The sequence below is a fragment of the Melozone crissalis genome, unplaced genomic scaffold, assembly GCF_028551555.1.
Source record: "Melozone crissalis strain CALT ecotype California unplaced genomic scaffold, PUWL_Pcris_2 ptg000019l_1, whole genome shotgun sequence".
Lineage (NCBI taxonomy): Eukaryota > Metazoa > Chordata > Aves > Passeriformes > Passerellidae > Melozone > Melozone crissalis.
Window position 1 is genome coordinate 26,415,467 of NW_026535797.1, and position 16,764 is coordinate 26,432,230.

General features: G+C 42.7%; 1 protein-coding gene across 1 annotated transcript in view; it reads left to right on the forward strand.

Annotated features, from left to right (window-relative positions):
• Positions 1–16,764, forward strand: part of CDHR1 (cadherin related family member 1) — a 42,742-nt gene that overhangs the window by 22,963 nt on the left and 3,015 nt on the right. The window contains exons 12-16 of the mRNA XM_054277213.1: positions 2,187–2,339; positions 6,396–6,560; positions 8,638–8,705; positions 11,243–11,471; positions 12,356–12,610. Of these exons, the coding sequence (XP_054133188.1) occupies positions 2,187–2,339; positions 6,396–6,560; positions 8,638–8,705; positions 11,243–11,471; positions 12,356–12,610 (870 nt within the window). The remainder of the gene's footprint in view (positions 1–2,186; positions 2,340–6,395; positions 6,561–8,637; positions 8,706–11,242; positions 11,472–12,355; positions 12,611–16,764) is intronic.

Here is a 16,764-nt window from a genome sequence, read left to right on the forward strand (position 1 = left end):
ATAAATGACTGCTTTCAAAGCAGTGCTATGTCTATCCTGCTATTGTCATGGGGGCTGGTGCTGCAGAGGGGAGAAACAAAACCCATCTCTTCTCTTTAGAGACAAAATATATATCTAGGCTGACAAAATATTCAGGCTGCAAGTTAGGCTATAAAATAAGCAGAAAACACTGATAAATACACTGTATAGATTTCTCAAGAAGCTTCCTAGTATAGCACAAGGCATCACTCTAGGGGGGATGGGTTGCTTTTCTTCTAAGGCAGAGAATGCAATTTTTTCCCTTCCATCCAAGATGATTCTGCAGAAAAGAAAATTAAACATGTGTCTGTCTCTGTCACAGCTGCTAGAGACTTTGTTTTGGGGGAGTGGATGAAAAAAGTGGGGAGGAGGAGGAAGCTGTGGTTAAGGTCTGGTTTACGCCTATAGATTGATGGAAATGCCATGCTTACTTGCAAGAAAATGATACAGAAATTTCTCTCCCAGACCTCTTCAACATGGCTTAGGACTCAGTGCTGCTGTTCCCTCAGTCATTCCTGTGTCCCATGGCTGTCTGCTTTGAGAAATGCAGCAGCATGGCAGGCTCTGAGCAGATCTGGGTTCTGTGGACATCAGTGGCAGAAATCACTCAGCTGTTGGAGGGAGGCAGTTCTCTTCCTGTCCCATGCCACAATTCTAGTCATGTACAGTCCCATGTGCCACACACTTTGTCTGACTTTGTCTGACTTTGTATTGTCAGACTCTTTCCATCAGCACCATTTTCCACAGGCCAGCAGCTGTGGCTTTGTGTGTTTGGCTTTACCACCCAGTAAAAGAGAGCCCATTATCATCTCTGTAGTTGAGGTTAGGGTTTGTGTGACCAAACAACACAGACCACTGAGTTTGGATCCAAGGTCACTCTGTTTCCCTTAAGGGACTACTGCTGAATACTTTTTCTCTTGACATGAGCTAGGGCTGCTCAAGAACTGCTCATAACAAGCTCACCAGGGATACAGCTGAAAGTAAAATTGTCCTGTTTGAAAGTTATTATTAGAAATTCATCATCTCAAGATTCATGCTACAGGCAGAGCATGGCACCAGGCAGGCAGTGAATCTGGCTGTTGGTCACAGTGTAAACATGACACTGAGAAATTGGAGAACCCAGAGAGTTTGGTGAGGTAGGCTCAGCTCATTTTCACATCTTCTCTGTAAGGCAGAAATATGAGGATCCCCCTTTCATCTTTTTTCTTACATGCTCCATTTTAGTTTAAAAGAATTAGTCTGTCCAGCTGGCTCTGGCTCACTCTCCCCACTTGCATACAGGTGATGATAACCTTTTGGATACTGCTGCTTCCCATGTTCTCTCTGACTAGAAGGTTTATCTGTGTAAGGGGATTTGCCTTCTCACTTCACCTGGAGCTGTCAAGTGTGTGTCAGATTTTGTCCTGCACAAGTGGATCTCCTCTCTCCCCACAAGTGCATCAACTTCCAAAAGATTTGGTGTTTGCACCTCTGGGCTAGCTTAATCCAATCAGTTCAAAATGTGATGCTCCACCTCTGTTCGGAAATTCCCTCTCTCTGTGATTCTGCATCTTCATCATGCAGAATGCATGATGAACGACTCACACAGCATGTGAGTTATTAGGACACATGCTGGACATGGGAAGTGTTCAAGGCCAGGCTGGATGGGGCTCTGAGCACCCTGATCTAGTGGGAGGTGTCTGTGCCTGTGGCAAGGGGGCTGAAATGTGGTGATGTCAAATGTCCCTCCCAGCCCAAACCATGCTGTGAGGCTGGGTTTGTGAGGTTGTGTTGTCCTTACTGGAGCAGTTCAGTTGTCTTTCCTTGGCAAGACTTCCCTGCCAGTATGCACGTGGTGTCATCTCTGTCTGGCTCCCAGTGTGTGGCACAAAACATAAGGCTGCTTGCCACAGGACTCCTCTCTCAGCCAGGCCTGCTGCAGGGTTTTTCCATTATGACTGAAAGAATAACCAAGCTTGTCAATCTATTTTAAGAAAAGCTGTGTCTGTCTTGTGACTAGGGCTGGAAGGATTATACAACTAAGCTTCTTAGTGATCTCCTGCCCAGGGGATGGAGAGCAGAGGGCTCTCAGCAGTAAGACTTGTTCTCATTTCATGCAGAGCAATCCAGGCTGTAAGAAACGTGACATTACTGAAAACAATCAATGTCATATCTGCTTTTATCAACAGGGAGCCAATGCTAAATTCAACCTCCGGCTTGTTGGACCTGGGGGCATCTTCCGAGTGGTTCCTCAAACTGTCCTGAATGAGGCTCAGGTTACAATAATAGTGGAAAATTCTGCTGCCATTGACTATGAAAGCTTCAAGGTGTTAACTTTCAAGGTACTTCTGCTTTCCAGGTCCTCTTTTTCAGTGTACACAGTATGAGTATGATGGCTTTTGTATCTGATGTGATTTGGCTTCTTAATCCACCCAGAGCTGTCTGATGCATTATCAGATACATGATAGTCCATGTAAGGGAAACTCATTTCTGCCTCTGGTTCACCACCTTCACAAGGTTTAATGGATGCATCTGTGGACTGATTTAGTCCAGTCAGTGCAAAATGTTGATTTTTATGTCTCTCTGGAAACTGTATATGTTGGTGGCTCTGAATCATTCTAGACTGAGCCCTTAGGGTGTTATTTCTGCACTCACAATGATACATTCACAGGATGAAATCCTAATTTCTCTGCAGCAAGAACTTTACCTACTTAGTGCTAAGTAATTTGATTCATGATCATGCTTTTGGATGTTGGCAGCCTGAAGACCCCAACTGACTGGAAGATAATTCCCCAAAATTGCTCACTGCCTTTGTCAGAGTCTATCTATCTGTATGGCCATTTGCAGGCTGACCTGAGGCTCACCCACGCTCTAAACCAGCCCTGCAAGAACCAGTTTAATCCAAAAGCTGGAACCTTGCATTATCACCTTCACTGATGGATTCTTTGGCTCATCAACAAGATAATTAAGTAGTCTGGTTTTCTGTCAGCTGCCTCTGAAATTGAGTGTAGATGTTTCAGTTCTGACTGCAAAGAACTGCATAGACAATCCCTGTAATAATTTTTAAAAACTGCCAAAACAATCTAGCTGAGAATTAACATATGCTAATTTTGTAACGTACAGAGAGGGGCATTTTTTGCACAATCCAAAAGCCAAAATTCCACAATTTTGTTCTCCCCCTTGCTGTGTGGTTTTCTTTGTGTCCTTAGCAAATTTCACTTCAGTATGTTTCAGGCCTCTTCTTGTAATGTTCCTAAGCCATTTTGAGCTTTATAGGTTATAGATGCCACAAAAATATGAGGCATCATTACTGCATTAAACTGGAAGATTCTGAAAGGGCCATAAAGTGCTACTGAAACTAATTATAACAAGCACACATTTATTCAGGTTAAACTACCAAAAGACCAGTAAAGGAGTTACACATGGTCTCCTCATGAATGCCAATAGAAATCAAAGTAGTTAATGTGATTGCCATGAACACCAAAAGAATTAATTACCAGGAAAAAGGATATATATTTTTATAGCTTAAGCAGTTATTCTATTTTTAAAAAATTATTTCTACTGGAGAAAGACTTTCCAAAATTATTTCTACTGGAGACTATAAGACGGCTTAAAAATTGCAGCCTTTTTCTGGATTCCAAACGGAGAAGGTGCAGATGGATGATATGGTAGCAATGTATGGCAGTAAATACTTTATAAAGACCTCATTGCTGGCTTCACTTTCCTGCAAAGTTCAAATCACTTCCTACCCAGTTTTAGTTGTCAGTGTATTCATTATGGTTAGAATATTGGATGAAATATATTTCTATTTAATGTGTATCTCACAACAGCTTTGAGAGATTATCTTCAGGGTTTTGGGGTTTTTTTTCTGTAAGCGATGATCCCTCTCCTCTAGTTCATTTTTGAAGAGTAAAATGCCAGAGAATAATTAAAGCTAATTTGTCTGGGAGATGCACTGAAAAACTTTCTGAAGAAAAGGCTGCTAGAGAAACCTATCTTCCATTTAGTGCTGGCTCTTAAATGTAGGTGGTAGTCAAGAGTTCCTTCATTTTCAGCTGTCTAAGAGCTCAAATGGGTTTCCCAAAGTATGGCAGCAGTGGTAACTCACACCTCTCTGCAGTCCCTCTGCCACAGGGGCCAGATATTGCTGTCCCACCTTGTTATGGGCTGCCATGCTTTGGGGACAAACCTCCTGCCGCCATCTCCTTCAGCTTAGAGCCCATCCTGCCCTGGCAGGAGCATCCAGACACTCACATCTACAGACTGGGACCAGGGGAGGCTGCAGTTATCTTCAGCTGCCAAAATCAAACTCTATTTTAAAAATTCACCTACCACTTTGAAAATTGCATGTCAGTTTGCTCTTCTGGCACCTAGGTATGAATTGTTGATATGTAGTCCTGTGAAGTAATAGTTTTACACTATTTTTTTCTCTCTGCGTGAAACAAACAGTACAGGTCTGCATCAGGCACTGCAGGCAAGTGAGCTGACACAATTTCCTCCCTGAAGGAAGATGTCAGCATGTTGACATAGCAGGACCATGGCTGCTTAAAGGAGAGGGAATAAAAAATAAGTGTAGAAAACAAAGTAAAAATACTGAGCTTTCATAAGGTGTACTAAGATGGGCTGATTGCAGCAGCAAAGATGTTAGAATTTAGTAATAGCTTCATGTGTACAATCAGCGCTAAGATTTTACCTCTGTACTGCTTTAGGAGCTGAGATTTCTCATGAGGAGGTTTTTGCTGATGTCTGCATGGCTGTCCTTTCAAAAATTTCTTTTGCTGCAACACCACCCGAGACTCCCAAACACAAAAGTTTGGGAGATCACAGCAATGGCGTGACCAGGCTCTCCTTTTGGAGCAGCAGTAATTGCCAGCAATCCCTCGAGATTCATTTCTTATCTTTATTTCCAAACATTATAAATGCTCACACAGCAGGCACAGCTCTAGGAGATGACATTGAGATGGCCTTTTCCCTGTCTGCTTGAACAACTCCCCACCCTCTGCTTTCACCTGGAGGTGATACAGTTGTCCCAGTCTGGCAGAGCAGAGCCTTGAGCCCAGGGTGTCCCCCAGGCAGTCGGGGTGCCACTGCTGGGGAGCATCACTCGCCCTCCCCACAGGCCCTGCACAGGAAGGATGAGCTCCCACAGCTCCCAGGGGAGCAGGGGATGCTGTGCCAGCCCTGCTGCTCCTGCCAAAGCTCCCTTAGGCACTCCCTCCTTGTGGGAGCTCCTGGGACACGTCTCCTAGCAATTAAAACCCCTGCAGCCAGATTTCTCAGCTGAGCCTCTTAGATCTCAGTTCACGTCCTGCTCAGTAGTCTATTAGTGGTGTGCTGTCTTCTTAGAGACCTCCTGCTTTGGTTAACTATGTCTCTGCCCAAGCATGAAAACCAAACATTAGACCATTGTTTCTGCTGTTACGCATTTGGGCTCAGCCCCCTCAGAGCTCAGGACTGATGGCCTAGTGCTGATCCTGTGTGATGCAGACACTGGGACAGACCCTGGGAAGGTCCCAATGTCTCTCAGTACCCATTGTTGAAACTGCTCTTTCTGGCTTACAGAACCACCACAGACCACCTGAGCTTGCTGCTCTGCCAGCTGAGGCATCCTACTGATGCTTCCCAAATCCAGCAGATTTTGCTCAGTAAGGAGCAGACAGATACAGTAAATATTCAGTTTACTCTGTGTGATTGCCTGTCCTTTCAGATGAGCAGTTATAAGAATGTGTGATGTCAGAGAGCTCTGTTCTCCTCAGAGACAGTGAGGCAATACAAAAGCCCTCATTTCATCTGATAAAGTCCTAATTAGCATGAGGCAATGAGGATAGAAGTGCCATGAAGTCAGTAGTAGAAGTCCTCACAATCTTTGGGAAACGGGACTCTGCTCTACATGCCTGACCATCCAGCATTTGGGGTGGGAGTAATGCTGCTTCAAAACAACTGGTTCCCTCATCTTTTTTCCCTGTTTGGTGCAGTTTATTGCTCCTGACTTCTTTCTTGGTGAAGAACTTCCTCTACAAAAGATCACAATTAAGTTTATATGCTTATTCAAAATAATTCAGTGGTTCCGTTTCCCAAAGTTCTAGGAACTGCCCAGGGATGATTGTCAGCTTCTGTTACGGTTTTTGGATGTGTGTTGGTTAGTTATGACCAGTCACATCTGTCACATGAAGTCTAATGTGAATACACAGGTTTGAAGGCCTCTTGACTGCCCATCTGAAGCAAGCACATACAAATAAGCTGAGGCCACACGCTGACCTGGCTCATCATCTCCTTGGCTCTGAGCTGTCTGCTCCAACTAGGCTAAAATGCACTGATGGTGCCACAGATGGTGGAGGAAGCTCTTTTAAGAGAACTAATAGCTGCTTTGTGGTGATTTCTGGTTTTTCTCTTCTTAGCTTCTTGCAATAGAGGTGAACACACCGGAGAAGTTCAGCTCGACGGCCGACGTGGTGATTCGCTTGCTGGACACCAATGACAATGTCCCCAAGTTCTCCTCTGACTACTACATTGCCAGGATCCCTGAGAACTCCCCAGGGGGCTCCAATGTAGTTGCTGTTACAGTAAGTTTCATTCACCTCTTAAGAAATGTTCTCTTTTCTGGGTGTCTGTGGAAACAGTTCAAGTACCTTAAAAACAGTGGACAGGGCAAATAGCAAATCTTACTCAACATTTGACTTCTGGACCAAACTCCAATTATTTTCCAGAATCAACCCAAAAAAAAGCACTTTGGGAAAAAATAAAGTTTTAGGCAAATATTATTTAGAACAACAAGGGCCATCTGCTTTTAAGACAAATCCCATGGCCTTTGAGTATTAAGGAAGCCTCAGCCAAATCAGTGTCCAGTGGGAAGATTCAGTTATGGCTAAGTGGAATTGGATTTACTGGATTTGCTTGCTTAAGTATGAGTAAAAAGAAAACAAGATGGCTGCTTAGTAGGTATTAGTCTCCTCCTCTTGGGAGGAACCTGGCTGCTAAAGGAATCATGAAACAGTTAATGAGGGCAAGAATATAAAATGAAAGTGCTTAGGACTGGGGAAAAAAAAGATCCTTATGTATGCATCTTCTCACAGTGGGAAAAATATGCCTATAGATTTTCCAGTATCTTGCATTTTCATACAAAGAAAGTCAGGGTGGTTACATGGGCCCTGAGTGCTGGAGGAGCATTTCCAGCTGCTTCTCTCTAATGCAACTGCTGAGACTGGAAAATGCCCTCATGTAACAAAGCCAAGAAAGCTCCTGGCCACCTGGGCCTTGGTGGGGGATGCAAGTCACCTTGCAGAGGCCACACAGGTAAGGATGGTGGAGGCAGGTTGCCAGAGATCTCCAGCAGAAGCTGGCAACATGTAAGAAAGATGATTAAATAACCAGAATAATAAAGTGCTGAAGGCAGATTTTAGCAATGGAAGAATCAAAGAACTGAAACATAAACAATAGAGAAAAGGTTATTGCATGAAACTAATAGGAAATCTATCAGAAACTCTTAAACATGACTATCTTTGAGATAAAAGGAATAAAAAAAATCTAGGATGTGGAGAGCAAAAAAAGATGAGATTTAAAAAATGTTTGCAGAAGCAATAAAACTTCTGAGCCAAAGTGCACAGGAACGTGTAGCTGAAGGAGCCCATGTAAAATTTAGTCATGTGCTGTCAACTCAGTACTTGACCCAGATTCACAACTATATGTGAAAAACTAAGATGTCTCAAGTACTCAGAATGGCAATTCTGGAAGAAGTCCCAGGTATGCAGATGTTTTAAGTGAAGTCAGACAGTACTAAACTAGGCTGTGGTCAAAATTAGGGGATGAGAGAGTCTGACAAGCTCATACCAAAGACCAAAACTACATATACCAGTAGGGCTGCAGGTGTGTTATGTTAATCATGCAGGAATCAAAGACATTGTTCCAGTTGTCAGATATTTAAACAGCGAGATGAATGAATCAACCAGCACCACCATGGATTTTGATGGCCAGATACAATGGTGTAACACCTCCTCAGAGCTATCAGAGGAGCAGGAGCTCATGGAAATAGCTGCTACCAAATCAATAGCTTTCCTAAGCCTGAGCTAAGAAAGGAAGCCAACAAGAGCATAAAACAAAGATATCATCTGGTAGCAGTATATGCATTATTAAAAGTCACACGGGCACAAGAGTGATTAAAATATAAACAAAGCTGAAATACAATGTATAGATTGAAACATTTGTTATTCATTACTATAAATTGACTTAATTAAACAAGCAGAAGCTTAAAAATACGATATAAGAAGTAAATAATTTTGTCTAGGGAATATTCATTGATGTTTAACTGATAATTAGGAAGGTCTGAGAGCTGGCAGTGTGTTCATGTCACTGAGATCATCTCTATCAAAGGAGGAGGAGGTAACTGTGGATGGATGGGGCCATCTAGCGTCACTCTCTGTGCCAGAGCCCCCGGGCACAGGGACAGCGTTCCTGGGGCTGGCAGGGACATTTCCTGGTCTTAGGCTGTGCACTTTCTGGGTGCTTATTTGCTCATGCGGTTTCCCACTAAAAATGTGATGGCAAAGAGGGTGAAAAGCATTTGGGCCTGTTTTCAAAAGAAAAATGAAACAGATCTTTTTCCATTTTAGTAAAGTAAAACTCTCTTTTTTTTCCTTTCTTAAGGCTACAGATCCAGATTCAGGGCTTTGGGGAGAAATCAAGTATTCTATCTATGGAACAGGAGCAGATCTGTAAGTAACAAGTAAATAAATAAAACTACATAACCTCTGAGCAGAGTTGTAAAATAATTTTAAAAGAAAGGTAGCAAGCTCATTCTTGGTCTGCTTATTTACAAGACATTTATGCCCTGTTCTTTGTGAATTCTGTGAACTATTACTGTGAAGTTACTGTGATCATTAAACATCTACTTCATGAACCCAAGGAATTCTACCCACAAACCCCCAAAGAGTTACAAAGCAGCTAGAGTATCAATACATAGGATTTGTTCAATCACCATTTGAAAAATACTTGTAAGAGAAAGAGAGATTTTTGGTCTAGCTGTGAAAAGTCAGTTCTACAGAAAATTAAATTCTTGGTTTTTTCCCCCTTCCCTTTCCATATGGCTTTACAAATAGCTCTTGTCAAGCTAAATCAAGGAAGACAACACAGTCAAGGATATACACTTCAGCTTTGGAGGTCAGCTGCACTGGCTGTTAAAAACCTTTCATATATTTAAATATAATAGTCCTGCATCAGGAAAAAAGGAATTTGATGCTTGTGTGATTTGGTAATAATGCCTCCCTCCCTCTCTCTGTCTTTGGGAACAGTGCTGGGGGTAGAACATCTTGAAACACTGATTCCTTCACACCATGTCCATCCCAGCCCTCAGACATGGCTGGGATCAGTGCCATGGCTGTCACAGATATTCCTGCTGGAGCCTGCATTCTGCAGGGCAGGATGCTGGAAATGAATGAAAAGCCTGAGCTTTGCAGGCACTGATCTCAAGAATATTTTTTCCTCTGTACGTTATCCACCTGGAGCTAAAGCTGAACTCTTCTCGTTAAGGTGAAAACCATTTAGGAGGCACAATCAAAGTCCAAAATCCAAGATGTTAAGGGTGAGCCTCTTCTGTAGCCAGAAGGATACACATTTGGGAGCATTTCCACGATGGATTATTTTGAGCTCTTCACTAAGTCTTTAAGCTAGCTGCTAACTGCACAGAGAGAAGCAAGAAAAGGTCATGTCATGCAGGCAGACTCTTAGGTTTAGAATGCAGCAGCTGGTGGAAAGAAGCTTGAGAAGGTTGTTGACAAAGGATTTAGGGGGAAAAAAATGTAAGCACAACTTTATTCTGATTGGCATTATGAGGCTGCTCAGATTCAGTGTTCTTATGCTGTTGAATGAAGAAATTATGATGTGAACTTTTCTTTTCCTTCTTAAGTATTTTTGTTTGTTTTCCTCCTGCCAGAATGGCATCAGTCTGCAAGGCTGGATTGATTTTCTAGCCCTGGCACCTCTAGATGTGCTGAACACACAGTTTGATGCAGATAGGAGAATTTCAGCCAGAGGCACAATGTTTCTGTGTTGGATATTACATCAGTGGGTGTGCAGTTGTGTGGGCAGAAAGATGAGTTGTACTGGAGTAAGAGAAATAGTGTTAACTGTTGAAGATGAAACCAATCTGATGGCAATCCTACTTTGGTAATCCAAGCTGCCAGTGGGAGCACTTCTATTCTTCCCCTAAAATGGGAATGATGAGAGTGCTGTCTGCATGGTTAGGCTGGGCTGGGTGCTGAGGAGGCAGAACAGGCACTGTCTCCTACACAGCTATTCCCATCCACAGATCCTGGATTTCATCAAAACTTGTATTTGTATTTAACAGGGTTATGAGAACAATTGAAAATTCAAGATTGCTAAATGCCCCTTTTACCATCACTCTCAATTGCATTCAGAGCTGGAATAGAGAAAATATTTTGCTACCCTGTACATTGATCAAAGGAAATATAAAAACTTTCATCTGTTAAAAGCACTACTGCTTGGAGCCTACAGTGGCAGTCCATTTTAAAAAGACACTTTTTTGGTATCTCCTCCATAAATCCAAACTTTGGGCTGACACTTTTGACAGTGTCTCTATAATTACAAATGTGTAAAACTGAACTTGCAACAGATAAATCTGAACACCCACTCCATCCTAGTGTCAGTCTATGGAAAAATGGTTATTTTTGGAAAAGATAATTTGCTCTGTGGTTTGGGAGATTTAAGAGAAGATTTTTTTCCTACCCGTCCTGAGAACTGAAGACCTTAAATATGATATGAATCACACTTCTTTTAGATATTTAGGTGACATAAATCAGTCTTAATTTATGCAGGACATAATCTATTACAGTGTACTTATAAACTTTCAGTTTAAAAGTACACTGTACTTTTAAACTGAAAAAAAAAGTAAAAAAATAGGCTTAATGTTTTTCCTTTTAATGCAAGAAAATCACTCTGGGAGAAGGCCATCACACTGAGCACTTACTGAGGACAAAGACTTTTAATGGAAAATGCAGCTAAAATGGCACAAGAGAGAGAAAACCAGGAGACACTGACAGTTCTCTGGTTTTCAAGCCTAAAGGAACTAGACAAACACCAGGTAGAGTGAAAGATTTGGAAATATCACCTGGAGAGGAATTAGGTGAAGAGTGCCAGTGTCTGGGCACAGCATTTCAGTCTTTACAGCCTGGAGCAAAGGTGGGATCTAAACACACATTAAGTGACCAAAAGTCTTCTCCTGCTTCTTCTCCAGGTTCCTAATCCACCCATCAACAGGTATAATTTACACCCAGCCCTGGGCTGTGCTAGATGCTGAAGTGAACTCAAAGTATAATTTCTATGTGAAAGCAGAGGACACAGATGGGAAATACAGCTTGGCTGAAGTGTTTATCACCGTGCTAGATGTCAATGACCACTCTCCAGAGTTCAATGAAAACATCCAGGAGAAGACAATGATCATTGGGTCACCAGTGAAGATAGAGGTGAGAGATGGCACTGTGTGTCACAAAGCTGAGTGCTTTGGAAAAGCCCTGGCTCTGCTCTTTATTCTCAGGGGTCATGATGAATGTCTGAAAGTTGTCTTTTCTTGCAGCTTTATTTTGCACATCCATTTGGACGTAACAAATGGATTAAAGTGTAGAATTATAGTATTTACTGACTGCTGAGAAGGAGAAATAAATTCTATAGGCAGAATATAAAGTCCTGTTACAGTATTTGAACAATCAGCTGGGGACAGTCCTGGATTATACAGTGATCACAAGAAGCCCAAACAAGATAAGTGAATGAAAGGGTTTTGAACACATAACCTTCCTGACACCCCTTTGTGTTCAACCACACAACTTAGTTCCCTTCGTTTTGAAGAACCTTATCCAATAATCCAGTGCGGAACAGAAGGTGAAAAAATGCAATAACAATTCCCAGGCTGAACATCCTATTTACACACGTTTAAATGCACATCATGAAGCCTGATAACACAACACCTAATGTTTGTAGAATAAATACCACAGCACAAAAATTAAGGCAGCTATAATTTATGGCATGGAGCCAATCCCATTGTTCTTTATCACTTCACATTTGTCCCCCACACTGTGTGAGAAGCTCCCAGCTGAGGACCATTTGCATTCTACAGATAGGTACAGTTCAGTTTTTTCCTCTGATTTTATTTCATCTCAAATAGAAGTAATTTATAAAGAAAGGAGTCTAGTCCTGCTGTTTTTCACTAGAAAATGTAGCCTAGCTTCCAAAATTAAATGAAAGCAGCCCAGTCATGGCACAGATGCTCTCAGAAGTGAATGCTCAGAAGGTGTTTGTCCTCAGGCAAAGATAGAAACAATAACACCTTTGTTTTTCACACTTCCCCTACCAGGCCATTGACCAAGATGCAGAAGAACCCAACAACATTGTGGATTATTCCATCATGCAAGCAGATCCAGCCAATGTGTTTGACATAGACCAAAGCACCGGGGAGATCAAGCTGAAGTCCTATATCAGATCTCTGGACATCATCCACAACATCACAAACAATAAAGACTGCATATGGTCATTGGTGGTCCAGGCCAAAGACAGAGGCTCCCCATCCTTCAGTACCACAGCAGTTCTGAAGATTGATATCACAGAAGAGGTAAGAAAATGTTTCAGAAAAATCCTTCTGGGAGACAATCCCTGAACGGCACCAAAGGGTAGACATTGCTTGCTCCATTTCTGAGACTCTCTTGCCAGCTCTGTTTTGCAGAGTGTTTCTATAGCCTTGTGGTGAAGTTGGATTCTACAGCCACAAATGTGAAAGATATTTTGATATCTTATAATTTATATTATGCTCCTACCTTTGTACCTTGCAAAGGTACAAAGGTAGGAGCATAATATAACTGGGAGATGAGTTTTTTGTTAGAGATTGTTAGATATGAATTAAGGTCTATAGACTTCTGAGAGTAAAGGTAAATCCCAACTGCTAAAGTTCTGCTTTTTTATTTTCATCCAGGAGAAGAAAAAAAAACTTTTTCCCTTACAAAAAGTGAGTGGAAAACAGCTGGGGTCAGAGTGAACTAAATCAGAGAAGCCACCCTAAGTGACATAGGAAAAGTGAGAAAAAATTTTACAGAAATGCTTTAAAGTACATAGAACTTTGGATGGGAGTTCAATAATTGCAATATTATTAGCAGATGAAACAAGACTTTAAAACAGCCTTGCACACGTAGGCTGAGATTTTCCTTAGTCCAGCTTTTAAGTCAGCTGAAGAACAAGCAGCGATTTATGGTGTGCAGCACACGCTTGCACAATTCTTATTTATTGTAACTGCCTTGCTATGCCTTTAACTAGGTACCAGCAGGGAGGAAATGGGCTTTAAAGCAGATGAGAAACACATCATTAGCCTGACAGTCTCTGGATCACACACATAAACAGGCCAAAGATGCAAATCTCATCTTGCAGACAGCAGCTGGCCTTCTCTTTGTTTGGTCACAATGCTCCCACTGCTCTTAGGTCTGTTATAATCTTTCTCTGTTTACTCCATCTCCTCTTATTCCCCTGATACTCTGAGGCACATTCATATGATAGTTTTTGTACACAGTTCAGAGCCTGCTGGACTGCCAGGGGACTTGGGTCTGCCCCAGCAGGGCAGTGCCTACATGGGGCTGCCTTTGGGGCCAGCCAGCCCTGTGAGCGTGAGCTGGGCTTGCTGCTGCAAGGCTCTGCCACGTGGAGCTGGGGGACTCTGCATGCAGGGGGTCTGTGGTGAGTCTAGAGATTTAGCTGGTCTTACAGATACAAAGGAAATCTATCTTAACTGCTTAACACTTGGATTTCTCATGGAAATGAAGTTTTGGTGGGTTTTATGCAACAAACAAGAACTGCTGCCCACAGCCAAGAGCAGGAGTGGTTTCCCTCCCTGCTCCTCACATGCTGCATGTTTCAGGAGTGCATGGCAGCAGGTGGACCCAGGCCCAGTCCTCAGGCATGTCCCTGCTGGTGGCCACCAGCCTCCCCTTCCCTCCTGGGTGAGCTGGAAACCTCTCTGTCAGCGTGTGGGGCTGGTGGGTGTGAGTGGAGGGAGGGTGTCCCACACCTCCCTGCTGGGGGACAACATGTCCCTGAACCAGCTTAAGAAGGACAACTAGAAGGAAAACAAAAGTAGCTGATACTTTGGGAAAAGGAGTTTCCTGAATTTTCTGCTAGTGCTTGAAGCAATAGCAGTACCTGATGGAAGATGGTGTCCTGTATGAAGTCCCTTGTCTGCTCCCTTTTCTCCCCCTCCAGAAGTACATATTTAGCACAAGGTGAGGGAAAGCCCTCCTCATAAAGTCTGAAGGGGAAGCAGAGAGCATGTGATGACATAGATTTCCTCACACAGAGTTCTTTTCCTTCTTCTCATGCTCTTCTTGATGCCAAGTCCCAACAGAGAGTCTGAGATAGCAACAGCATATTCTTTCTTTGAGTAGGTTTCTTCAGCAGAATCTGGGCTACTAATCTAGTGTCACATCCTCCATGACCTTTTGTACATGTCTCGATTACTTCTTCCATGGCTTGTAATGATTTGGGTTGGTTGGGTTGGTGGGATTTTTTATCCCATAGCATCCCATCTTTTTTGCAGAAACAGATTTCAGTTTGCAGGTACATGAGATGCAGTGCCACTGTCCAAAACCCTTGGTCACAGCCTGTGTCCCAGGGACACACAGTCACTGCTAACACTTTGTGAAGAAAACAATCTCTTGGTGTAGGCATATTGCAAACACACTCTCTGTCTCTCTTTCTCTGAGGCTGTTACAAATGTGCATTTCATCCAGCTGTACAAAGGATCTTATTTCACTGTTTGGTGGGCATTTATGTATTACTGATTTTGGATAAGGAGGATATTTTTGAATGCATCCTCTAGAGGTTTCCGGCAGTGTTAATCACAGTAAGTAATTAAACAGGCATATTTTCTGATTAACGTTTACCATTGCAATTAGCACAAGTCTGTGCCCTTCGAGATGGATGCCTTGTGGCTAAGTTCAGCAGTATTGCACATCAAAAGGACCTTCTCTTGGAATAATAGAGTGCTAAAAGAATCCAAAGGCCTTTTAATTTAACTGAGTCTGATTTTATGGAAATTGGCATTGAGGGGCATCTCTTAATATCCTATCCTTTCACAATAAATAAAAAATGCTCTTTCACAGAATGAAAAAACATATGCTGGAAAAGCCAGTCTTTTTCCATCCATATGTCTCACTCAGAAATCTATTCCTGCCTGGTATTTTCAGAGAAGGCCGATTCCCACTCCTGTTCCTGAAAGTTGGCCTGATGGGGGCATCCCTTGGCCTCTTGATGACTCCACTGAGGTTCTGCAAATGTAGAGGGGGCGTTTATTTACACCCCCTCACAGGCTGAGCCTTAAGTCCATATTTAGACAGCATAATCTGTAGTTCTTAATAGCTTTGACCACTCATTTAGACTTCTAAATATAGCTGGTGAGTCTCAGTTTTAGATTCTCTTAACTGAAAGGTTCAACAAAAATCTTTGAAGTAACATGGAGATCTTCTGTTTCATGCTAATGGCAACCATGGGAGCTGTGGTTGCTGGCACTGAACAGCCCTTGCCACATTTGCAGAGCAGTTAGCCTCTTCTTTCCACAGTTTCATGGACTTGAAGTGTATACTGGTTTGATTTGCGAAGTCTAGCTTCATGCTGGTGTTTGTATTGCAAAGTGCTGCAAACACAGCCTTCATATACAGTGACAGCACTGATCTTTGGGATAACCACTGCAGGGACAGCTGGTGTTCTACCTCGGATCAGGAGTCACTTCTGAAGCAAATCTCCTGATCATCCCCACATGCTGTGGGATGGCCTGTGCCTCACATAGCTCCAAGCACACAAGGTGGATTCTTTCAGAGGAAAATGTGTTTTGGAAGCACACCTAGTGTGCCAGGGCACCAACAGGCAGTCCCTCCCTGCAACCAGGCTAGAACAAAACCCCAGAAACACTGAATGTGTGGAAGTGGGCTCCTCAGAAGCAGCTGGTTCATTGCACAGATTGTACAGATCCACTTGCTCAAGTCAACAGAGCCCAAGTTGTCTGTAACAGAATCATTGAACCAAATAGTTACGATGGAGTCCAACTCCAGCACTGCCAAGTCCATCACAAAACCATGTCCCTTAAGTGCCACATCTACAAATAATCTGCAATAGCTTGGGCTCTTAACAGGTTTGCCTACTTACTTAGACTCCTAAATATAGCTGGTGAGCCTTAGCTGCTCTTGTGATTGAAGAGCTCAACCACATTCCTTCTGGGTCCAGCTTCTGGATACTTGGCCCACGTGCTCTGCTCACTGCAATCCATGCATTAGGAAAGGCTCTTGAGAAGCTGCCACAGCCAAAAAACCCCCAAAAAACAGCAGAGCATTATCTTCTGTGAGCAGTGGTATTTTGGTATTTTAACTCCCTTGATGACTGTTAAGGAGTGTTTCTTCCATGTCCCAACTCACAGAGATGTGACAGCTTTCATTTAATCATGTATCTGTTTTTATTTTATGTGCACCAGAAAAACCAGTACCCTTCAAAATGCAGCATGCCTTTTAGGAAAAAACAACAGCTTCAGCAATTCAACAAATAGTGTCACTATTTGTTGAGCTGGCTACATCACACTGCTGGTAATCAACACAAGGACTTGATGTTTTAAATGTGCACTTCCCATAAGTCTCTCTGCAGCCTGGCTAAGATTATGACATTCCTGGCCTGTATTGCAAGTTATTCCTTCTATTTATCCTGCCAGTGTCATGGCCATGACAAACAAACTCTCCCACT